At 42.6% G+C, this 25939-nt stretch overlaps 1 protein-coding gene across 2 annotated transcripts in view; it reads left to right on the forward strand.

Annotated features, from left to right (window-relative positions):
* Nucleotides 1-25939, forward strand: part of eif5b (eukaryotic translation initiation factor 5B) — a 170926-nt gene that overhangs the window by 76414 nt on the left and 68573 nt on the right. For both annotated transcript variants that reach the window (XM_072476584.1, XM_072476585.1), the window contains exons 8-15: nucleotides 657-746; nucleotides 3497-3571; nucleotides 3823-4130; nucleotides 6267-6374; nucleotides 8733-8843; nucleotides 8968-9035; nucleotides 11200-11341; nucleotides 23046-23177. In XM_072476584.1, coding sequence (XP_072332685.1) covers nucleotides 657-746; nucleotides 3497-3571; nucleotides 3823-4130; nucleotides 6267-6374; nucleotides 8733-8843; nucleotides 8968-9035; nucleotides 11200-11341; nucleotides 23046-23177 — 1034 coding nt within the window. The remainder of the gene's footprint in view (nucleotides 1-656; nucleotides 747-3496; nucleotides 3572-3822; nucleotides 4131-6266; nucleotides 6375-8732; nucleotides 8844-8967; nucleotides 9036-11199; nucleotides 11342-23045; nucleotides 23178-25939) is intronic.

A 25939-nucleotide genomic window follows, 5' to 3' on the forward strand; every position in this document is an offset into this window, starting at 1 on the left:
ATGAGGTGTGGACAATAAATGCTGGCTTAGCCAGGGATGCTCGCATCCTGTAAATTATTATTTTTTAAAAATCTTGACTGAATTATATAAGCTCCTGTATGGCTGTTACAAGTTGGACTTGGATGTGGAAATTATGTGGGTAAGCCTAGAGCTAGGGAGGCACATTTTATTACTAGGGGGTATCCTTTTAGGACCGAAATGAGGAGAATTATTTTTTCTGAGGGTTGTGCAACTTTAAAACTCTGCCTCAGAAGGGTGATCGAGGCAGGTTCATTCAATATCTAAGGTGAGCCAAGGAAATCTAAGGTTATCAGGGATAGATGGGAATGTAGAATTAAAACACAAACAGATCAAGCATTATCTTATTGAATGGCGGAGCAGGCTCAAGTGGCCGAACAGTGTACTTCTACAATACATGTTCATAGAGGTGCTGAATTGCAGAAAAAAAGGTGGAGAAAAGAATTGGTGCTTTCACACAATGAGACCCTAAAATGATGCTCCGTATTAATGAAGAAAGCCATTTTATAGTGTATTCTTGAAATAGGTAAATCTTTTGTTTTGCTTATTTACCTGGATAATGAGTTGGATCATTTGTTTCAAATGCTCTGGTTTCCAATAACATGCTGAAATATTTATGGTATGTTGCTTTATTACAGAAGCTTTGGAGGTCATCTCAACCCCAGTACAAGAAGAACTTGAACTGGAGATGACTGAGACACCAGAAGAGATTTCTGAACCCACACCAGGTTAGTAATTTTATTTCTAAAGAGAAAATGTTAGTAATTTTATTTGTCTTGTGTTGGGAGTTATACCACCTGTTAGGAATTTAGATGTGTTGTGGATATTTTGTTGGATTTAATGTGCATCTTGCTTTTATTGGAGTTGACTCTTAATGTTCTGTACTTACTTGTAAGGTAGTGAGGTAGGACGGGCAAAAACAGTACAACTTGTATTTGTTCAGCGATGCACAAAAACACACTTTGTCCATTATCTTGCATAACTCAGACAGAATTAGCTCTCTGCATGCTGTCCTGCAGAGCAGGGCAGAATCTGTTTTCCTTTCCAGTGTTCTGCCTTTATTAATCTTCGAGCACCTGTATGATTCGTCGGGTGTCTCGAGTTTATTTATTTTTTTATAAAACCCTACTCTTTCAGTTTTTAGTTTAAAAAAAATTTGTCTGTCTCTTTCGAAGAGACCACTGGCACGACATGACAAAGACCTCTTGAGTTCAATTGGTTAGTGTTGCTGCAGCAGCATTGAATGAGGGCATAGAATCATTGAGCTTTGGAATGCAGAAGGAAACAGTTTGGAATGTAGACAAAATCATTCAGCCAGTAATGCCTGTGCAACATCTGTCAAAGAGCTGTCCAATTTAATTCCAACCTCCATGGCTCTGCAAATTTGTTTCTTCAAGTACAATTCCTTTTTGAAAGGTCCTGTGGGTTTCGATTTCACCATACTTTTAGGTTGTGTGTTCCGAATCTCAAAACACTCTGAAAACATTTCTTCTAATTTTCCTCATAATCTTTTGCCGATTATTTTAAATCAACGACCAGGTTAGTGCACACGTGACAGAAGATACAGCTCCTCCCTACTTGCTCTATTAAAACCCCTGATAATTTTGATTGTCACTAGTAGAACTCCCCTGAACCTTCTTATCTTGAAGAAGAACAATCTCAGCTTCTAATCTCTCCTCATCAATGAAGTATGTCATCCCTGCGAAAGTCCTGGGCACCCTCTCCCCTTGCCATCCTTCCTGAAGTACGGTGCCCTGAATTGTGTGCAACACTCCAGCTGAGGTGCAACCAGACATTTGTAAAGGTTTAGTATGACCTCCTTGTTCCCTTAAGTACAAAGCTAAGCATCCCACATACTTTCTTAACTCTCACTTGTTCTGCCTCCTTCCAAGATTTGTAAATATGCATCCCTGTTTTTCTGAACACTTCATCAGTCCATCTGTTCTCCTGAACATTGTTCCTATCTTGTTTGCTATTTACTATATTTTGTATCATCTGCAAACTTCAAAATTATACGCCCTATCTCAGGCTCCTCCATACTCCTGCACGACCACTCTGCTTAACGTCCCGCCATGGTCTTTACCGCATCAATTAAGACAAAAGAACAATCCAGATAGCAGTTATGAAAAAATTCATTACACCGAGGGCAAAGGAAGAAGCTATTGCATCAATTAAGGACAGTACGAAGTCTTACAACACCAGGTTAAAGTCCAACAGGTTTGTTTCGATGTCACTAGCTTTCGGAGCGCTGCTCCTTCCTCAGGTGAATTCACCTGGTGAATTCCTCATTCACCTGAGGAAGGAGCAGCGCTCCGAAAGCTAGTGACATCGAAACAAACCTGTTGGACTTTAACCTGGTGTTGTAAGACTTCGTACTGTGCTCACCCCAGTCCAACGCCGGCATCTCCACATCATGGCTATCAATTAAGGACAAAAGCAATCTGGCCTCGACCTTTGATGTAAATAAATTTCTGCTAATTACTATCCACACTAATTTTAAATTGATGATCCTTCATTACTGATCACTGAAATAGTTCCTCCCTCGTCACTGTCAATATTTGTATACCATTTCTATTTTGAAATTTGTCCATTTACCCGAGGGTGACTCTCCCAACTAACTTGTCACTTTAAAAAAATTTCTTTAAAGTGACTTTTCCAATCTCTAGTTTTCCAGGGTCACAGTTGAATAATGGCCACTTTGGCAGGGCACTGGAGGAAGAGTGGGCAATTGTCAGATTGTATCCCAGTCAATAAATGTATGACTTAAGTAATGTGAAGTGGAAAATATCTAGGAAGGAAATCTTATGTTTCCTGGCATGTTTAGCATTTCTCTAGCGATTTTGTTTGTTAAAAAGAAAATTAATATATTCAGGGGCATTTGTGTGTGTGTGGATGACTATTTTAGGTTTAAATTGCATTTCTTTAAATTAATTTTTATTTTTCTTTGTTAATGCAACTCAAAAGCCTTTCATTTTTACAAAAGTAATACAGATACCAAACCTCTTATTTGGCATCCCAAAGTCGGGGAAGACTCGAAAACCGGCTACATTTGAAGCTGGCAGTTTGAATAAAACCCTTTTATTCTTTGTTTTTCATACTTTATTTTATGTATTATAAGTACATGCTAGGCCTAGTACCCAAAACCCATAAAATCCCCAAATCTGCCATCCATCCAGTCCTGCGCTTTCCAGATACTGGGTATGGTACCTGTGCTAATTTCATTCGCATCTAAAGAAAATGTGGCCATTTTAATGCCATGTAGAACTCAAAAGTTTCATAAATATAATTACCTTTCTAAATGACTAAGCTTAACAATTTTGACTTGTACAAAAGTACATACATTTCATCATAACAGTACTTCTTGTATTTCTCACGTGTAAAATTCTACTTGGTTAAAACAACTACTGTTGTACTTTAAGGTATATTTCTAATTTAATGTTTGAATATTTAGAAGTTTGTTTGAAATCTTGTTTCAAAGAACCTGAAGAGAAAAAAAGTGATGCTGACCTTGATGATTGGGAAGCTATGGCAAGTGATCATGAACAAGAAAAAGGTGAGTATCTGCTGCAATTTCCCCAACCCCATAGGCTTTAAAGTGAAATAAAAGTACAAATATATCTAACATAAATCTGTTGTTCTGAAATGAAAATCTGTTGACCATTATACATTTAAACCAGATATTTGCATAAGCCATTTCACATTATTCATTCCAGCAGTTACGTCCATATTGTGATTTAAAAAAAATTTTTTTTAAGTTAAAACATTTCTGTGGCCAATCCTGTTAATTTGAAAAATCTTTGACAGAAGTGAAAACTGTCCACATTGAAGTAAAAGAGGAGGCTGAAGACGAGGAGGATGATGAGGAGGAAGAGGAGGAGGATGAAGAAGAGAGTGATGATGAAGGTGCAAGTGAGGAGAGTGAAAATGAAGAGAAAGCTTTTGATGAAACCAGGACAGCATCCGCGAGAGTGGGTAAAGAATCTGAAGTGGTAAAGAGTGAGAAAATGAAATTGACAAAAGGATTTAGCTCAGATTCTGAACTTGAATCTGATTCAGATGATGGCCGAACGAAAGAAGAACGAATTTATGATGATGCAAAGCGACGTATTGAGGTATCGCTTCTACTTCAGTAAAAATACTTCCAGTCCGCATTCTAATACCTCAAATGACATGCAAACAAGTCTAATGGCTAGAAATTCATATTTGCATGAGAGTTTTCATATGGTCTTAATGCAGCTTAGAAAATTTAGTCTTTAATATTGTTTATTCATTTTCCAATCTTTAAATATGATTATAATACTTTTCATTTTTATTTAAAATTTTCCACATGCTTCCTCCTCCTCCACCCCCTCCCCCCACTTCCTCTTAAAGATTCTTCCCAACATAGTTTTATGAAAGGGAAATTGTATTTATGAATTGAAAATTTAACAAGCAGAATGAATAAAGGGGAACTAATAAATCTAAAGTATTTCGATTTCCAAATGTCATTCAACCGGGTGCCATGTTAAAAGTTACTACACAAGATAAAAACTTTTGGTTTTAGGGGTAATATGTTAGTATGGATAGAGCATTGGCTAACCGACACAAAATAGAATCGAGTCAAATAATTCATTTTCAGGTTTGCAAAGTGTAACTGGCAGAGTGCTATCGGGGTCGGTGCTGGAGCCTCGGCTACCGCAATCTAAATTAATAACTTGGATGAAGGGACCACGGGTATTATAGCTTTAGTTGCTGAAGATCTAAACATAGGCAGGAAAGCAAATTGTGGGGAGAACACACGAGTCTGCAAAGGGACATAGATGAGTAAGTTTAATGAACAAAATGTTGGCAGATGGAGTATAATGTGGGAAAATGTGAAATTTCCCACATTGATGGGAAGAATTGAAAAATAGGATGTTATTTGAATGGCGAGAGGCTGCAGAATGTTGCAGTGTAGCGGCATCTATGAGTCCCTGTGCCAGAATCGTGAAATGTTAGAATGCCGATGCAGCAAGTAATTAGGATGGCAAATGGAAAGTTGGCCTTTATTGCAAGGGGGATGGAGTATAAAAGTAGGGAAGTCTTGCTGCAACTGTACAGGACATTGATGAGACCACACCTAGAATATTGCTACACTTTCGGTCTCCTTATTTAAGAAAGGATAAAACTGCATTAGAATCAGTTCACAGAAGGTTCTTGAGTTGAAAGGGATTGTTTTATGAGGAAAGGTTGAGCAGGTTGGGCCTATACTCATTGGAGTTCAGATGAATGAGAGGTGATCTTATTGAAACATATGGGGTTCCAAATGGGCTTGACTGGGCGGATGTTTCCCACTTGTATGGGAATCTAGAGCTAAAGGCACAGTTTAAAAATAAGGCGTCTCCCATTTAAGAGGAATAATTTTTATTCTGGAGGTTTGTTAGGTTTTGAAATTGTCTATCCAGAGAGCGGTGGAGGCTGTTGTCATTTAATGTATTCAAGGCCAGGTTAGAGATTTTTGATCTACAAGGGAGTTGAGGGTTAGTGGAGAACATGTAGGGAGTTTAGAATTCTTTGGGATCATGTAGGAAAGTGAAGTTAAGGCTAAATCAGATCAGCCATGATCTTATTGGATGGTGGAGCAGACTTGAGAGGCCAAAAAGCCTGTTCCTGCTTCTTATGTTCTTATGTAACTGCAGTTCCAGGGATAATTCATTGGCTCCAGTTGATTGTCCTTCACCTGTGATGCTGGACAAGCAGTTCCTTGAACATTCAGCTCTCATATTGTCACAGCAGGACCTCATCTGCTATTTGCATTTACTGTTCTCATAAGAACGGGTGGGAGCCACTGATCTAAAAAGCACATGAAGCTTCACTGCCTCTATCCCAATTGAGATGATCTAACTCTGCTCACATCAGGAATTCAAGCTGGGAACTGCTTTTAGACTTGACAATGGTACTTTTGCCCATTAAACCATCCAAACAGCTTCTTCCCAGTTTGCCATTCAGTAGTAATAAAAGTACAAATCAATAATATTTTGAATTGCATTCTGTCAACTTTTGAAGATAGAAATTCTGGAGCAATTAAAGTTCTCAAAACAGAGATCAACAAGATTTTTGATGGTGAGAGTAGAGAGCTATGGAACAAAACTGGTAAATAAAACTGAGGTAAATGAACCTGTTCCTGTGGTTGCTTTTAACGTGAAATTGTTTTTTTGTATGCATAAACCAAGACTTGCTGGATATGTTGATTGCTTTCTGTTTTGGAAATGTCTTCTGTGCTTTCTTAGAAACGCAGAGCAGAAAACATCATGAATGCAAACACTGAAAAACTACGAGCACCAGTCATTTGTGTTCTTGGACATGTTGACACAGGAAAGACCAAAATTTTGGATAAGGTATGTAAAATGGATCCTGCAAACACTTGCAGAATTGGTATAAAAGAATAAGTGAACCACAAACTTGATTAGAATGCATGTTGAGCTCCCTTGTCACAGCACTCCGAAGCAAGGCTAGAGAGTCTTCTTCAAGTAAAGTTCAATTAGAAAGTCAATTGGACCAGATCCACAAGTGTAATTCAGTACCTGTTTGAAAGGAATGCATTTATTATTACTAGCTTAAATGGTGAAGTTTGTTGCAGCAGTTTGAGAAGTTGAGGTGTTTACCAAACAATGGCTTCTCTGTGATTATTGCAGGGTGTAATTAACATATGGTAAGTTTATGCATGTTGATTCTATTATAAAAATGGACATGAGTATGTATTTAGCTGTGCTTGTTATAAGTAATGTATTAGTGATGTTACTTAAACTGAAGGAGAACGAGACCCTGAAGTTAATGAGGAACGTAACAGGAATTTTACTGTAAGCTTTGGGACCCCATTGTTGTGGTGAAATCAGGTCCCATGCCCTTTTTTGGCGAGGACTGGCTTGGCAGTTTGATCACAAGTGGCCTCCTAATTGCCTGTCTGCGGGGCATTGTTCAATTAAGCACAACAGATGGAGCCATGATGCTCCTGACCCAAATTCAAGAACCAGTAGCTCTGAGGCCTTGACAGCGCCACCAGGCAAGGTGGGCACTGCTGATGCAGATTGGAAACCTCAAGATAGAGGTGTCATCGTGCAGGTAAGTACAAATTAAAATTCAGGATGGCTAAAGGGGAAAGGCCCGACTGATCACGGAAAACTCATGCGAGGGATTGTTTCATAGATTATCATAGAATTTACAGTGCAGTTTGGCCCTGCGTTACACTCCAGAAAGTCAGTTGGTGAAGAATAGTACCAGAGCCAATCTTTGCTAAGTCTAACATTTATTTAGAGTGAGATATTACAAGCATGAAAGAGCATGAGAAAGATTAAGACTGAGAGAGGAGCCAGGGAGATAAAGAGCACAAGGAAGAACAAGATAGAACAGAGTGCAAACTTGGAGTTTGGAGCTCCTGAGGTGATGTCAGAATTAAACAGTGACATGGGGAAAGTGGAAACAGCTGATTGGATGAATACGGTTGGGTAAGTATTTACTATTTTTATTGCTTATAGTTTGTACGGTCTATATTTTGTGGTCTATAGTTTATAAGGGCTGTATTCTGTAGTATCGAGGACCAGGGACGAAGGGCCCTAGAGTAATTGATATTATTTGATTTTAAGCATCTTCTAAAGGTTTAATTTTAAAGGATAGGTGTTGGAGCTGATCCGGTTTGGCAAAATGGCTACATCGTTTGCTCTATTATCACTGGAGGTGAAAGTTCTGGTTGAACAGAATTTGGTTTGCCTAGTTTTTTTTATTCCCCCCACACTCTTCGTGACTGTTTTTTCACCTGCCTTTCTGGTTTAAATCTGATAACACTGTTGACATTCTGACACCACTGGCCTGATTTTGATTGAGAGTTGAGACATCATAGCCAAAGCTTTCAGCCTTACCTTGCCAAATGTTTAGCAGATATGAGATAGATGGAAGTGGAAAGCTGCTTGGGGACATGCTGTGATGCGTCCCCATTGCTTTCTCACAGACTAACTGGTTGGTTAGTCAGACAAATGTAGCTGTGAATATGGTAAGGATATACCAATGAACACCGTGTCTTTGATGTGGTTCCTGCAATCTTCGCTCTTTTTTTCCAATTAAGGGACAATTAGTGTCGCCAATCCACCTACACATCTTTTTGGCTGTGGGGGTGAGACCCACGCAGACACTGGGAGAATGTGCAAACTCCACACGGACAGTGACCTGGGGCCAGAATCTATCCTGGGTCCCTGGCGCCGTGAGATGCAGTGCACTGTGCCACCACGCAGGGGCCACTTCTTTAACCCCAACATTCAGAACTTGGAGATAAGGACACTAAGACAGACTAGAAGTGGATTTGTACACGTGCTCTGCACACATTCCATCATTAAAAGGAGATACTTCAAGCGAAAAAAGCAGTTCACTGATCATCTTTCTTTCCCTCTGCAGGAGGCTTTCAACACTTGCTCGAACAATTCTTTCCCTGCGCCTCCCGTATCATGGTCATATAGCAATTTCAGTTGCAGTGAGACAAAACAATAGACACAAGTGTTTTAAGAAGTAACTTCAGTACTTGATTGCTTCACTCGTGTACGTTTGGTGAAATAATGACCTGTTCACCAGGCTATTTTCACGAATATTGATATAAGATGCATGCTTTGTAGACTGGAATTGCATGCATTTGTGAACTTTTTAATGAGGCACATAGTTGCATGTTGTCTTTTAATGTATGCTTGCTTTCTTTTTTTTTTTGCATATAGCTCCGTCATACGCACGTGCAGGACAGTGAAGCAGGTGGTATAACCCAGCAGATCGGTGCAACCAATGTCCCTCTAGAAACCATCAAGGAACAAACTAAGATGGTGAAAAATGTACGGTTTTATAAAAGATATGTTTGAGTCAAGTTCCTTTGCAATACCAATCTACAATTTTTTTTTAACTGAATATTTGTGAAACAATATAAAAAATAATAACTCATTGCTAACTCTGTTTTAGTTTGAGAAAGATGAAATTAAAATACCAGGAATGCTGATCATTGACACACCAGGTCACGAATCATTCAGGTAAAATTTTTTTTAAACTAGGTGGTTGGTCTTAATGACTGATTCTTCAGATCACAAGAAGCAAAGTAGCATTTCCCATAATAAGTAAGGGGGTGTGCATTTTAAAACTAGCAGTATTCTACTTTGGAGCCAGAAGGGGGAAGAAATCTTAATTGAAGCTGGTAATTTCTTTTAAAACACTGACCTTGCAGCAATGTCTCATTTTGACTCATCTTTGTTTTGACATGTAATGTAACAAATGCTAAACACACTATATCTACATAAATGTTTATGAAACATATTTAGTTGAACAACTGACAAAAGACATTCAATTAAGTGAATTCAAGATTTAGACCCAGAATTCTGCTGCCATAGAGGGTAGCATGACTCAGCGAATTTCTTGGCTTGACGCTCCTGCCTCGGCAAAAACTCCCCCAAATAATACAATCTTCATTCTGGGGCATGGGGCGTGCTAAGTCTGGACCTGCCCCCCCAGACATAGATTGGAGACAGGGCAGCCCCTATGGCCTATGATGAGATGGACTGTTTAAAAGGCCTGCCTCAGTTCTCTGGGACTTTGTCCCAGTTGTTTTGCTACATTTTGGACACGGTAGCTTGCACCCTGTTGCTCTCTTTCTCCCCCCAATCTACGTCTCATCCCAACTCGTGTCCTGCCAACTTCAAGTCAACCTATGCACTCCACCTACCCCATAGCCCTTTGCCAACTGAATGCCAACCATGTTCCCATCCCAGCTGACGAACCATCCTTGGCCCTTACATCCTCCATGTTACCTTATCCAGTTTCCACCAAGGGCAGACCTCCGAAGCCATATTAAAATTAAATAAATTAAAGATCTAAATATTTATTGCAACTTTCACCATATTTTTTTTAAAAACTTTCATTCTTGAAAGCCTACTCAATACTTTTAAATCTTGAGATTTAACTTTTGTGTTCAATAACTTATTAAAAAAACAAGCTTCTATTCATTAACCCATATCAAAGACAACTAATCCTTGAATAACCTCTGAGCTCAGTGGAACTGTGAACATGGAACCTCCTGCTGGGCTAATTCTAGCTTGTGGTAAAGCAGCCAGCATTTATAATTTAACAGCTTTCGTAATTGTTAATAGAGTTTCTTTCCAATTCACGGACACAAGTAGTCTTTTTTTTGATTTTTAAAAGATTGGGGTTTTAAAATAACATTACATCATGATGGTTATGTAGACCTTTTCTGGTCTTCGAATGTTTTGTCGACTCTGCAAATTTGTGTCGCCCAGACTGTGGGTTAAGGCACTTGCAAAGTTAAATATGAGATCTGTTTGAACTCTGCACTGAGTTCAAATAGCCCTGCTGAGTTTGGGTTCCCCTCATGTGAGTCACGTCTGCCCCCTTTCGATTACTGACAAAACTGCCATTTTTAAAGGTCCGTAGATCCTCCATATTTTTTGTTCTTTTCATTAATAGTTCAGTCATCAATATTAAATTATTGCCCTGTAAATTGTGTTTCCCTCCCAAAGTAGATATAAGTTGTGACTAGCCGTCAATATTTTTCTGACTTGAAAGTAAAGGTACAGTACTTGAGCCAAGTTTAGTTGAAATCTAAGATGCGGTCTAAAATTGGCAAGAATAGGATCCATATTCTGACACTTGGGCAGATTACTAAACTGCGGCTCTTAGTTACACTGAATAAATTCTCCTCTCCACTCTTTGCATCACACCGCTGATCAACCATTGATCTGTTGGCTCATGTATATACCATGCTCTTTATGCATACTCACCAGCATCATTCTGTAAGTCTCCCATCTTTCGGGAGCAGTTATGATTGCGGTGAGAGTTCAGTACCTGTGAAAATGCCATACAGCTGCTGTACATGTAAGAACTGATTTATTTTGGTGTATCTTGAACATTTTGGTAAAGGAAGATTTAATTGCACCTGCCACTGGAATTTAGTTTTAATTGTTCCTGATCTCCAGCTTCAAAGCTTAAATAACTGAATAGCCAATTTGCATTTAATTATCTCTTCTTTCCAGTATGGCATTGATAAACAAACTTTCATATTCATATAGTAAACAATATTGCATGACTCCAGATGTTATATCTCTGTTGTGATGCATACTTCAAATGCTTAAATTGGAGATATCTATGTTTAAGATATTTTATTTTGCTATGCTGTTCCTCATGCAGTAACTTAAGAAATAGAGGAAGTTCTCTCTGTGACATTGCTATCCTCGTCGTTGATATTATGCATGGTTTGGAGCCACAGACAATTGAATCCATAAACCTGCTAAAAACAAAGAAATGCCCCTTTATTGTTGCACTGAATAAGGTGAGTAATGGCTTTAATTTAAGAATTGCAAGCCGAGGCTACTGCTTTTGTGAATAGATTGTAAAGCAAAATTAGATTAAATACAGTTTGCTCTTGAACTTTGTGGCATATCTGTTTCAGTCTAGTCTGACTTATTGAATGAATAGAAAAATGAAATTAACGGGGAGGACAAAATTTTTGTTCCACTATAATTTCCATACTTATTTTCAAATCCGTCCACGGTTTTGCCCCTCAATAGCTCGAAAACCACCTCAGGCCCTATAGCCCTCTGATTTTTGTGCTGCTTCGACTCTGGTCTCTCATGCATCCAAAATTTTCATTGTTCCACCATTAGTGACCATTCTTTCAGCTGCTTTTGTGCCCTAAGCTCAGGAATTCATTACTGAAACTTCTCTGCCTCTCTACCTCCCCCTCCTTTAAACCATACCGTAAAATATTTGTAGTCACCGTACTACTATCTTCATTTGTGTTTGGTACCAAATTTTGTTTGGTAACATTTCTGTGATATACATTGGGATATTTTGCCTTGTTTAGCCACTATCTAAATACAAGTTGTTACATGGGATAGATGAATTCTTTGCTATCTATTGGCTTAATTGATATTTAATGGAATTTTGAAAGGAAGCATGTAGTTATGAGTTTTGTAATGTTTTTGTTTTGTTTTGTATTCCTGATTTAATGTGTTGCTTGAAAGTTTGTAGGAAAGAAAAAGTTCAGCTTGTCCATATTTGGACCAAGGCTGTAATGAGATCTGGAGTTGAATGTTCTTGGCTCAACCAAAACACTGCTTTGTGAATGGGTTATTGCCCGGTAAATGTCTCATGAGAGCACTGAGGGTAATGCCTTCTATCACTTTGTTGATGATTGAGAGTAGACTCATAGGGTGATAATTGGCCGGTTTGGATTTGTCCTGCTTTCTGTGGTCAGGATTCCCTGCGCAATTTTCCACATTATTGGGTAGATCCCAGTGCTTCAGCTGTAATGCAATAGCTTGGTTAGAGATTTGGTTACTTCTTGAACACAAGTCTTCAGCATTGTAGCTGGTCTGCTGCTGGGGTCCATAGCCTTTGTGCAGTGTGCTCAGCCATTTCTTGATTTTACTTGAAATTAATTGAATTGGGGATCTTGGGAAGAAGTCAAGATGGCGGATCCATTTGATACACCTGGCTGAAGATAGTGGCAAGTGTATCAGTTTTTTTCTTGCACTCTGTGACTCTTCAAAGTCCTTCTTGTAAACATTTGCAAAATTGAGATGCCAAAATCCCAGCATCATCCTTCACCGTCCTTCAATATGTCTTGAACTACCTGCAGATAGACTCACCAATAACCTGCTCACGGATGCTCAGCTTGGGTTCTGCCAGGGTCAGTTAGCTCCTGACCTCATTACAGCCTTGGTTCAAACATGGCAGAAGAGCTGAATGCCAGAAGTGAGAGGAGAGCGACTGCCTTTGATATCAAGGTAGCGTTTGACCAAGTATGCCATCAAGGAGCCCTAACTAAACTGGAGTCAATGGGAATGAGGGGGGGAACTCTCTGCTGGTTGGGAGTTATATCTGACACAAAGGAAAATGGTTGTGGTGGTTGGAGGTCAATCATCTCAGCTCCAGGACATCACTGCAGGAGTTCCTCAGGATAGTGTCCTAGGCCCAACCATCTCCAGCTGCTTCATCAACGACCTCGCTTCCATCATAAGCTCAGAAGTGGGAATGTGCAGCCATCGGCAAACAATGTTCAGTACCATTCGTGACACCTCAGATAATGAAGCAGTCATGTCCAAATGTAGCCATACCTGGACAATATCCAGCCTTGGACTGACAAGTGGCAAATTACATTTGTGCCATACAAGTGTCAGGAAATGACCATCTACGACAAGAGAGGATCTAACCATTGCTCCTTGACATTTAACGGCATTACCATTGCTGAATCCCCCACTATCAACATCCTGGGGGGTTACCATTGATCAGAAACTGAACTGGACTAGCCATATTAATACTATGGCTACCAGGACAGATCTAAGGCTAGGAATCCAAGGCGAGTAACTCCCCTTCTGACCACCCAAAGCCTGTCCACAATCTACAAGGCATAAGTCAGCAGAGTAATGAAATACTCGGGAGAGTAATGATGAGTGCAGCTCCAACAACACTCCAGAAGTTCGATAGATACCATCCAAGACAAAGCAGCCCGCTTGATTGCTCCTCCTTACACAAACATTCACTCCCTCCATCACCGACGAACAGTGGCAGTCGTGTGTTCCACCTACAAGATGCACTGCAGTAACTCTCCAAGGTTCTTTAGACAGCACCTTCCAAACCCACGACCTCCAACCTTGAAGGACAAAAGCAGCAGATACCTGGGAACCCCACCATCTGGAGGTTCCCCTCCAAGTCACTCACCACCCTGACTTGGAAATATAGTGCCATTCCTTCACTGTCGCTGGAGCAAAATCCTGGAAATCCCTCCCTAACAGCACAGTGGGTGTACCTACACATCAAGGACTGCAGCGGTTCAAGAAAGCAACTCATCACTACCTTCTGAAGGGCAACTAGGGATGGGCAATAAATGCTGGCCTAACCAGTGACCCCCACATCCCGTAAATTAATTAAAAAATCGAAGTGATTGAACCTCAGGATACTGGGGCTGCCAGAGGGAGAGGAGGTCTCGAGGTCAACCGAGTACTTTGCGGGGATGTTCTCTCAGCTGATGTGGGCATTAGTTGGGAATGATGTGTTTGCCCCTCTTGAGTTGGATGGAGCTCATTGGGCACTCTGGCAGAACCCACAGTTGAATGAGCCACCAAGGGCCGTGATTATCTGCTTTTGTAGCTTCCAGAGGAAGGAGCTGGTCCTGGATTAGGCAAAGAAGAATCACAATATTGACTGGTGCACACAGTGCAAATCTACCAGGACACTAGGACCACACAGTGCAGATCTACCAGGACATTGGGACCAAGCTGAAAAAGGCGAAGGCAGTGCTGTATAGCAAAGGAGTGCGATTTTGGGTGGTGTATCCAGCACGATTGAGAGTCAAGATTGTCTCGAAAGACCATTTCTTTGAAACGCTGGAGCAAGCAGAGGCCTTCATACGAGGAGGGCCAATGGGGACTTTTTATGTCAAAAACAGTTTTTTCTTCGATTTTGGGGTTGTAAAAGGGGTGTTTGATATGATACTTGGATGTGTATAGGAGTATAGTAAGGACATTGGGATTTGGGCACCTAGGTGGGGAGGGTGGGCCAGGGGGAATATGTTCTTGTTTTTATTGGGGTTTTGGGTGGGGGTCCCTGGGTGGGGATTACCTCACCAATAAGCAGGAGTAGCTAATGGGGGGGGGGGGGGGGGGGGGGGGGGCTGAGCTTCTGCCCTGTTTTGGCGAGACACAATGAGTTGTTTGTCTAGTTGTTTGTTTATTTGGGATGGGGCTAGCTGGCGGCAGGTAGTTTGCAAACCTGGGGGAGGAGGGGAGAAAATAGTGAGTGGGTGGTGGTGGGAGGGGGGGTCCTGTGAAAAGGGCCAGAATTTTCTCCTATTTAAAGGGTTTGGGCTGATGCGTTTTACAGGAGACTCAACTGGCGTGTGTGGGACCAGACCAAGCTGCGGAAGATCTGGATTAGTCAGGTTTTCCACTCAGGCTTTGGTAGCAGGGCCTGGGGATGGCAATTTTAATCACTAAAAGAGTCTGCCTTCAGGCAGGGAAGGTCCTAGGTGATCAGGGAGGTCGTGCATGATGGCTTCAGGCACACTGGAGAGAAAGTCAGTAGTCTTAGTGAGCGTGTTCAAGTGGGACAAAGTAGTTTATGAGGCGGTTGTTGGCTGCAATACTGGATCTATAAACTCATCAACTAATTCTGGGGGGGGGGGGGGAGAATTTAAACTGTTTACTAAATGGAAGCTGGATCGCTTTAGGCTGAAACTGGAATACTCTGCGGTGGTTATTTTTGACCATGCTCCACATTTAGTAGATCTAGTGTTGGCATGGGCCAGGCGCAGCTTCACAGGATGGAGGTTTTATGTAGGGCTTTTGTCAGACATTAGGTTCTGTGGGAAGGTTTTGAAGCCATAAAAGAATATGTGGTGTTCAATGAGAATGGAATGGTCTTGCCCTCTATTCTGTGGGAGGTGTTGAAGGCGGTGATTAGAGGGAAGATCATATTGTATAAGGCACATATGGACGGGGAGGCCAAGAAGGAGCACCAGAAGTTAGTGGATGAGATTCTGGGAGTGGATCATGGGTATGTGAACGACCCATGGGCGGCACGGTGGTACAGTGGTTAGCACTGCTGCCTCACAGCTCCAGGGACCTGGGTTCAATTCTGGCTTCAGGTGACTATGTGGAGTTTGTACTACCTCATGTCCGTGTGGGGTTCCTCCGGGTGGTCCGGTTTCCTCCCACAGTCCAAAGATGTGCAGATTGGGTGGATTGGCCATGCTAAATTGCCCCTTAGTGTCTAAATATTAGGTGGGGTTACGGGGATAGGTTGGAGGCATGGGCTTAAGTACGGTGGTCTTTCCAAGGACTGGTGCAGACTCGATGGGCCAAATAGCCTCCTTCTGCACTGTAAATTCTATGATTATCTATGATTCTAACTCTAAAACTATTGGTACGCAGGAAAAAGCTGCAAATGCAGTTTGACCTGCTGTCGACAGATAGGGCGGTGCACCAGTTGAGGCATTTGAAGGGGATGGTGTATGCGTATGGGTGGGAAGGCAAGCTGTCTCTTTACTCACCAGCTAAGGCAGCAGGAGGCTTCTGGGGAGATTATCCAGGTTCGGGATTCAGTGGGCCGGCTGGCTTCCACCCCGGAATGGGGCATTTCGAGCCTTTAATGAGAGGCTTTATAGGTCGGAGCCCTCAAAGGACGAGCAGTGATGGCAGAGTTTTTAGAGGATCTGGAGTTTTCCAAGGTGGGAGAAGAACTGTGGGAAGAACTGAAGGAACCGTTGGGATTGGAGGAGGTTCAAACAGTGTTAGGAAAGATGCAGACAGAGAAGGCACCGTGTCCGGTGGAATTCGACAAGAGGTTTGTGGATCAGCTGGTTCCATTATTGATGGGGATGTTTAACGATTCTTTGGCATGGGGTTCTCTCCCTGGGAGACTAAGGCAGGCATCCATCTCCCTTCTCCTGAAAAAGGATAAGGACCCCACAGATTGTGGATCATATAGCCCAATTTTATTGCGCAATGTAGCCGCAAAACTCTACCAAATCCTACTTTGGGGAAATCCAGCCCATCCAAAAATTGCCGCATCTCCCCCCCCCCCCCCCCCCCCCCCCCCCCCGCCCCACCCCACCGGGGGCTCTGTTTCATGTAGCCTCCTGTAAAATTCCTCAAACACTCAATTCACCACCGCCGGATCCTAGACCACCCTTCCCCTCCCACCCTTCACCTTTCCAATCTCCTTCGCCGCCACCTGCTTCCCGAGTTGGTGAGCCAACATCCTGGTCGCCTTCTCCTCATATTCACACACTGGCTCCCTAGCCCTCCGCAACTACCCCACTGCCTGTGGATAGCAACCCGAAGTCCATCTGGAGCTTCTGCCACTCCTTCAACAAGCCTGCCTCTGGAGCCACCGAATATCTCCTATCTACCTGCAGGATCACCTCCACCAGCCTTGCCATCTCTGCCCGCTCCATCCTGTCCCTGTGCATCCCCTCCAATTTCCCGCTCACCATCACAAGATCTGACACTATGTTCTCCACCTCAAACGCTACCCGCTTATTTATTAGCAGATCTCTTCAAATCCAACCCCAAAGAAAAATCTGTCCAACCCACCCCTTCCTCAGCCTAATCTGGTTCTCCCTTGGCCATCACCCAAAACAAAAGAACCTAGCACAATACAACAAAAGAGGGGCAAGGAGAACCAATATTCCCTCCTAAGTTCAATGTCCTCCCTCTCCTGCAAGTTCATTGTCTCTCAAGAACTCCATTGCCTCCTCTGGTGTTCCAAAATTGTATTCATGGCCATTGTGGGTTACCCAAAGGTGGGCAGGGTACAGCATCTCGAACTTTACCCCCTTCTTAGAGAGCGCAACTTGACCCGGTTGAATTCGGCTCTCTTCTTTGCCAGTTCCGTGCCCAGGTCCTGATATTCCTGAAGCTCATTGCCTTTCCAAGTACAACTCCTCGACTGCCGAGCCCACCGCAAGATCTTCACTTTGTCCAGAAACCGGTGTATCCTCACCATCATCGCCCTCGGCGGCTCATTCGCCTGCAGCTTCCTCATCAGCACCCTAATAATAATAATCTTTATTGTCACAAGTAGGCTGACATTAACACTGCAGTGAAAAGCTGCTGGTCGCCAGATTCCAGCCGCTTCGGATACACTGATGGAGAATTCAGAATGTCCAAATTATCTAACGTCTTTCGGGACTTATGTGAGGCAACCTGAACGCCTGGAGGAAACCCATGCAGACTCTGCACAGGCAGTGACCCAAGCCGGGTATCGAACCTGGGACCCTGGCGTTGTGAAGCAACAGTGCTAACCACTGTGCTCCTATGCGCCCGATCAACGTCCAGGGGCCGGTCGAAGTTCCCTCCCCAATTAGCTTTTCCGACAATTTGGCCACAGAAGAACCTGCGCCCGCTCCCTCAATGCCCTCCGGCATCCCGAATATCCTCAGATTCTGCCTCTGGGAGCGGTTCTCTAGATCCTTCACTTTCTCCTTGAGCTGCTTCTGAAATCTCCCTCAGCATCCCAACTTCGGCCGCCAACAAGGTAAGCTGCTCCTCATGCTCCCCCACCGCCTCTACTTCTGAATCGCCTGGCTCTGGGTCTCCAGCTTCAGTTCCACCCGGTTGATCCCCACTTTCAACGGGTCTACCATCTTTGCAAGGTTTTCCTGAGCCTCCCTCCTCTGTTGGTTGAACTTTTCATGAAGAAATTCAACCAACTGCTCTGTCACAAAATGGGTTTATCCTCCGTCATCTTCCCCTGTGTCGCACGAAGAGTTTCTAGCTCCTGCAGCCCCTTTCTTCTAGATCCACTTCTGGCCCGTGAATCCATCCACTGACCTCCCCAGTGGACTATAGCTTTCCTCCATCACCTCCTGCACCTTTTTCCCGGCAACAAAACTTTCACCCGGCAACCGGGGAAAAGGAACAAAAACATCAGCCCCGAGCAGGAGCTGCCAAATGTGCGACCACTCACATCATGTCCGTCACCGGAAGTCGTAGCCGCAGAACCTTTAACCAAGATCTTTTCGTTGAGGTTGGAACCCTGTCTCCTGGAGGTAGTTGGGGAGGACCAGACCGGATTTGTGAAAGGCCAAAATTTGTCGTCTAATATGAGGGGGCTGGTTACTGTAGTTCTCAGCCAGCGGTTGGGCGGGAACTTGAGATAATCATGTCGCTGGATGTCGAAAAAGCGTTTGATAGGGTCGAATGGTGGTACCTCTTTGTGGCTTCGGAGAAGTTTGGGTTGGACCTTGGGTTTGGCATGGGTGAGGTTGTTGTAAGAGGCTCCTTCTGCCAGCAATCGTGCCAATACCATGAGTTTGGGGTCTTTTCGGCTGCATAGGGGGATGAGGCAGGGGTTTCCTATGTCTCCCCCTCTTGTTCATGTTGGCGATTGAGCCACTGGCTATTGCCCTGAGGGCCTCAAATAAGTGGAGAGGGATATTCAGAGGTGGGGTGAAACACAGGATGTCCTTGCGTGCAGATGACTTTTTGCTATACGTGAGAGACCCAGGGCCATTGATGGGGAATGTAATAAGTATATTGAAGAAGTTTGGCTCCTTCTCTGGGTACAAGTTAAATTTAGGGAGGGTGAGTCAGCACTTGGAGGAGGGGTGCTGGTTTGGGAGTTGGGGAGGGTGGGGGGCTACGTTTCCGCCTCGCTGAGACCTATTTTTTGTATTTGTGATCCAGGTGGCTTGGGATTGGACGCGGCTCTGCAAATTGAACTATACCAGCCTAACCGTGCCTTTGGGCAACACGGCAGCATAGTGGTTAGCACAGTTGCTTCACAGCTCCAGGTTCCCAGGTTTGATTCCCGGCTTGGATCACTGTCTGTGCGGAGTCTGCACTTTCTCCCCATGTCTGCATGGGTTTCCTCTGGGTGCTCCGGTTTCTTCCCACAGTCCAAAGATGTGCGGGTTAGGTGGATTGGCCATGATAAATTGCCCTTAGTGTCCAAAAAGGTTACGTGGGGTTACTGGGTTACGGGGATAGGGTAGATACACGGGCTTGAATAGGGTGCTCTTTGTAAGGGCCGATGCAGACTCGATGGGCCACATGGCTTCCTTCTGCACTGTAAATTCTATAATATAACCAGTAGGGTCAAGGCTGACCTGCAAATGTGGGACAACCTCCCATTGTCCTTGGCGGCCGGGTTCAGTCCATCAAGGTGAACATTTTACCAAGATTCTTCTTATTTCAGTGTCTTCCCAATTTCTTTTTACTGGGAGGACTTGCGCTGCCAAATTTGTTGTTTTATTACTGGGCTGCCAATGTAGAGAAGGTATTGGGTGCGGCTGAAGTCTGGGTCATGTAGCAGGTCCAATTTGGTGATACTGGTGATGGCGTCTCTGCCATTTGCTCCGGCAAAGTATTCGTCAAACCCGGTGGTTGTCTCCACTTTTAAAATATGGAGGCAACTCCATCAGCATTTCAAGTTGGGGTCAGTGTCAAGGTTGGCCCCCATTTGTATGAACCACTTTTTCGAGCCAACAAAGTTGGATGCCACCTTCGGGGGGTGGAAGGGGCTGGAGAGAGCGAATGATTTATTCGTCGAGGGACAGTTTGTCAGCCTGGAGGAGTTGAAAGAGAAAGTCGACTCTTGGGCTTGGATGCGTTTAGGTACTTCCAGGTGCGAAATGTTGTTCGACTGACATACCCAGCATTCCTGGTTGCGCCGCTATCAACCTTACTGGAGAGCTTGGGTGGCATGGTGGCGCAGTGGGTAGCACTGCTGCTATGGCGTTGAGGACCTTGGTTCGATCCCGGCCCTGGGTCACTGTCTGCACATTCTGGTTGCACATTTTCCCCGTGTCTGAATGAGGTTCACCTCACACCACCCAAAGCCCATCGAGTCTGCACCGGCTCTTGGAAAGAGCACCCTACCCAAGGTCAACACCTCCACCCTATCCCCATAACCCAGTAACCCCACCCAACACTAAGGTGTGCAGGTTGGGTGGATTGACTGCACTAAATTGACTTTAATTGGAAAAAAATAATTTGGTACTCTAAATTTATTAAAAGAGAACCTTACTGGAGAGGATCTTGTGTGGGGTCGGAAAAGGGTAGTCTGTCTGGCATAAATGGATGTATTTTGGGGGAGGATCGGGTCTCGTTGGAAGAGGTGAAAGCCAAATGGGAGGAGGAGCTGGGGCCTACATTGGAGGAGGAAGAAGTGTGAAGTGAGGCTCTTTGCAGGGTGAACGGCAATTCATCTTGAGCCTGATCCAGCTCAATGTACTGTTTAGGGCTCACATCACTAAAGTCAGAATGAGTAATTTCTTTGCAGGGGTTGAAGATACGTGCGAGCGCTGTTTGAGAGCACCCATAAATCACACGCACATGTCCTGGTCCTGTTCCAAGCTTGTCAGTTTTTGGGTCTCTTTTGTCAACAGCATATCAGCGATTTTGAGCATTGAGCTAGAGCCCTGACCTTTAGTGACTATATTTGGAGTATCTGACTGCGGGCGGGTCCCGCGGGGGCAGATGTTCTAGCCTTCATCTTGCTGATTGCTCTGAGGCGAATCCTGATTAGTTGGAGGCTGGTAATGCCACCTAGTGCCTCGGCGAGACGAGGTAACTTAATGGCGTTTTTGTTTCTTGAGAAGGTCAAATACACCGTGAAGAGGTCAATTAAAGGGTTCTGCCAGAGGTGACAACTGTTTATATTGTATTTCAAGGAATTGGGCACTGTTAGCTGCTGTGGGGGGGGGGGGGGATAGGGGGATAATAAAATTAAGACTATGCCATTTAGGACTGCAATTAGGAAGTGTTTTCTCCACAATGAGCAGTGGAAAGCTAAAATCACTCCTCCGAAATGTTTTGATCCTGAGAATTATAGGAGCGAGACTGAGACAGCTAAATTTATGCTTGATAACAGTATCAAATGAAATGGAGAAAAGATAGACAAATGGAAATCAACCATGATATAATTGAATGGTGGGTGGAACATGCTTGAGGTACTGACAGGCCTCTGTTGCTGTACAACTGAAGATCTTTCCTTTCATCCTGATTTATGACACTTATGAACAGAGGGAAAGAAAAAGGTAATCCATAATTGTATTTCTGCTTCAATATCGTTCTGTCACAATTTGTTTTTTTTCTGTTTTATCCATTGTTATCACGCTTCTGAACTTATTCATTTTAGTTGTAAGGATGGGCCTTGCGCATTCTTCCTCTTCCTTCTCCCACCCCCCATATTTCCACTGCATAAAAATAGATTATTGCTTTCCTGCTTTTGTCTTCCGAGCATCCCTGTTACTCCTCAACAGAACAGAAGAAATATATCTTGAACTTTTGTTTATTGGTAATGGTGTACCTTTGGACTTCTTGCTCCTTCATCATAGCAAAGATTCTGTCCTGGGATAATTTACAGGACAAAATGAGATTATTTGGCCATTGCACCTCTGCCAGCTCTCTCAAAGAGCTGTCCACTCTCTACTCGTAAAGTTTTATTTTTCGAATGTTTATCTAGTTCTTTTTAAAAGCTGTTATATATTCTGTTCCTATCACAGTTTCTGGTAGGACATTCCATGTCTTAAGAACCTTCTGCATTTTACAGACATTGTTACAGCATCTTCCTTTATTTTTGTGGTCTTTGAATTTATACCGTTTTGCTAATGACTGACTAGTGGAATAGTAATTTCCTACCTACCTAACATTACAAAAACTTCCATCATATCTCCCCTCAATTTCCTCTGTTCTAGCTGCCCTCATAAATAAGACTTCTCTTTCTTGATACCATTTCACTAATTAGCATTTGTAGCCTTGAAATGCTTTTTTAAATAAGATACCCAAAACTGGATAAAATATTCTAACTGCTGAATAACCAATGATGCATAAATATTTGGCTTTATATCTTTGCTCTTGTACTAACATACAAACACAAGAATTAGCAGCAGAGGTAGGCCATTGGCCCTATTCTGGTCCAGGTTTATGACATCTGTGATCTCAAGATGATTTTCTCACTATCCACTTGTTCTTTCACTTTTAATGATATATAGTCTGAACCTTAAGTATGTCCCAAAATGTAACAGAATCTAAGTTGTTGAATTGTTTTAATTCAAAGTCCACTTTTTAAATCTTTAGCCAAATGTGCGGAAAACTGAGATATGATATTGTCAATCTAATGCAAAGCAGAAAGATTTACTGTGTTGGTAAAAGGTGCATTTTTAAATATTCCCATTTATTTATATTCCCTGAAAATGAATTGCTTTATAGTTGTGCATTTCCACATATTTGGGGATCTTGCTTATTAATGCATTTAAGTTCCAGTAAGAAATAGCACCTATCTTTTCTTCATGTCATTGACAACCAAGCTTTCATAGGAACATAACCTACATTGTAGGTTCACGTGTCATTAACTACTGCTGGTCCACTACAACAAGAAGTGAATGTAATATAAAAGGGAGCCTATTTTGGCTTTGATGCACCGCATTTAGTGGGCTGAGAGGTTATTTTACAGGTAAGTGACAAATTGGCACACACATGCAGGTATGTTATATGATATACATGTCAGCTTTTTTTTCACTTCAGATTGACAGGTTGTACGACTGGAAGAAAGGTCCAGATGCAGATGTGGTTGCCACATTAAAGAAACAGAAGAAGAACACAAAAGATGAATTTGACGAGAGAGCCAAATCCACTATTGTGGAATTTGCACAACAGGTTTTGTGAATTTCTCTGTTATGTATCTTTTGGGGGTGGGGGGGGGGGGGGGGGGGGAGAGAGAGAGAGAGAATATTGGGAATGTTTCCGTTCATGTTCAGAATATGTTTTCCGCCAAATTTCTCTACGTAGTTTCTTCTTTTCGGTGAGGATACAATACAGAAGGGGCGTACTCGGCCCATTCTGGCTATGCCAGCCCTTTGGAGAAGTATCCAATTAATCCTACTCTACTGCTCAATACATTTTTCCTTTATTTATCCAATAATCTTTTGAATATTATTGTTGATTCCGCTTTCATCGCCTTTTTAGGCAGTGCTTTTCAAATCACAATTTACTGTCTTTAAGAAAAAAAATGCTTCCTCGCGTTGCCTCAGATTATTTTGCCAATTCCCATCAATCTGTGTCGTCTGGTTACTGACTTTACTGCCACTGAGAACAGTTTTGCCTTAGTTTCTCTCTCGAAGCCATTTTTGGTTTTAAGCACTTGTTAAAAATATCACCTTTACCTTCTCTGCTCTATGAATAACCCCAGCTTCTCCACTTCCTCCACATAACTGATGTTCTCATCTCTGGTATCAGTCTAGTAAATCTCTTCTGCACCCACTCCAAGGACTTGACATCATTCCTGAAATGTGAAACCCAGAATTGACCACACCACTCCAGCTGAGGCCTAAGCAGTGTTTTATAAAATATTTTGTATTTCCTTGTTTTATTTAATCAGTATGTCTCTACTAATAAAGCCAAGAATTCATATGCGTTTTTAAAAAGTATTCTGAATTTGTCCTGCCAGTTCAAAAAAAATGTGTACGTACAGCCCCTGGTGTCTCTGTTCCCTCACCTCTTTAAAAAAAATTACCATTAATGGCCTCTCATTCTTTTTATCAAAATGTATAATTTCGCAATACTCTGCATTAAATTTCATCTGTCAAATATATACCCATTTCACCAGCTTGTCTATGTACTATTGAAGTCTATTACTAAAATGCTGATTATTTACTGTACTTCCAAGTTTCCTATCATCTGCACACACTGAAATTGTACCTTATTAATGGCCTGGAATTGGGTGTGATATATATAAATCAAATAGGAGTCTTCCTAATATAAGGGTGGCAGTGGTGTAGTGGTATTGTCACTGGAGTAGCAAACTAGAGACCCAGAGTAATGTTCTGGGTTCCCAGATTCAAATCCCGCTCCTGCAGATGGTGAAATTTGAATTCAATAAAAAGTCTGGAATTAAACTTGTTCATTGTCGTAAAAACCCATCTGGTTCACTACCGTCCTTAACTTGTCTGGCCTACATGTGACTCCAGACCTACAGCAATGTGGTTGATCTTAATTGTCTCCTAGGGCAATTAGGGATGGGTAATAAATGCAGCCTGCGACGCCCACCTCCCATGAATGAATTTTTAAAAAAATAATAGCCAATTATGTGTCCGTTCTGTCACTGCCCCTTTAATCTCTCGGGCTTTAATTTTTCAGGCAAATTTGTAATGCAGTACTTTGCCAAATGCCTTTTAAAAGTGTGCAACATCAACTGTACCACCTTCATCAACTCGCTCCACAACTTGATCAAAAACTGATACAAGTTAATGAAACACTACCCTTGACAAATGCAAGCTAATTTTAATTTCTAAGCCCATACTTTTCCAAATGCTAAACACAAATCTAAAAATGTCTTTATCATCAATGTTGGGTTGATTGATAATTTCCAGGTTTATCCCTCTTTCCTTTTTAAATGAGTGTATCCCAGATTTTCCTCCTCTACATGAGGCTTGATGATGCGGAGGAGAGAATCCTGAACGTCAAATATGTTGCTTCCTAGCTTACTAAATACTTGGTGCTTGCTTCTATCCTGGTGCATCTTTCTTTAAAGTCCGAACATGTTGCTTCCTTGGAGAAAGCTCTAATTCAGTCCTTAATCCTGTAAGCTTTGGAGGTCAGAGACAGAATATCCGAGTTGTCGGTCTGCCTGAGGGTGTGGAGAATAAGGCTCCTATCAAGGGCTTTGAGAACTGGCTACCACTTTTTCTTAAGCTGGATGTGAAAGCTGGACATTTCAAATTGGAAAGGACGTACCCTATCATTAAGGCCAAGGGACGATCTTCATCCCATGCCTATAATCATCCGCTTCCACAATTTTAAATATCACCAGAAGGTACTGGAGGTGGCAAGGCGTGGTGGAACCTGGCTCCACGAGGGAGCGAGGATTTCATTTCAGGACTTTTCAGCAGCAACGCAGATTAAGCATCGAGGCTTAGATGAGGTTCGAAGGCAACTCAAGGCGGTTGGGGTGAATTATGTTATGCTTTATCCTGTGACCCTGAAAGTTATATCCGCCAACTCCGCAGTCTTTTGATAATCCAACTGTTGCTTTGGCCACCATCAAGATCATGAAGGACAAGGATTTGGACTGATGGCCTGCAACTCTGACAAACTCAAAGCTCTAATCAGGACTCTTTCCCTAATCTTTCCCCCTCCCCTCCACAGTCTAGAACATGGTGGTTTGTTGCCTTCCGGCTCAGAGATATTTGAAAGAGTTCAAGTTTTTTCTTTCTGCCAACTCGACTCCTGATATTTCCCCTTCCATTTTATGGGAAACATGCAAGACCTATACCAGAGGATTGATTATCTCGTATATGGCCAAAAAAAGACGTTGGATGCAGGAAAACCAGCGCTGGCTGGAAGTCTTGTTTGGTGGAAGCAGAGAGGTATAAGAGGGCTCCTAACAAACAACTATTAAAGGACTTTACTGGTTTCTTGTC

The sequence above is a fragment of the Scyliorhinus torazame genome, chromosome 15 (assembly GCF_047496885.1).
Source record: "Scyliorhinus torazame isolate Kashiwa2021f chromosome 15, sScyTor2.1, whole genome shotgun sequence".
Lineage (NCBI taxonomy): Eukaryota > Metazoa > Chordata > Chondrichthyes > Carcharhiniformes > Scyliorhinidae > Scyliorhinus > Scyliorhinus torazame.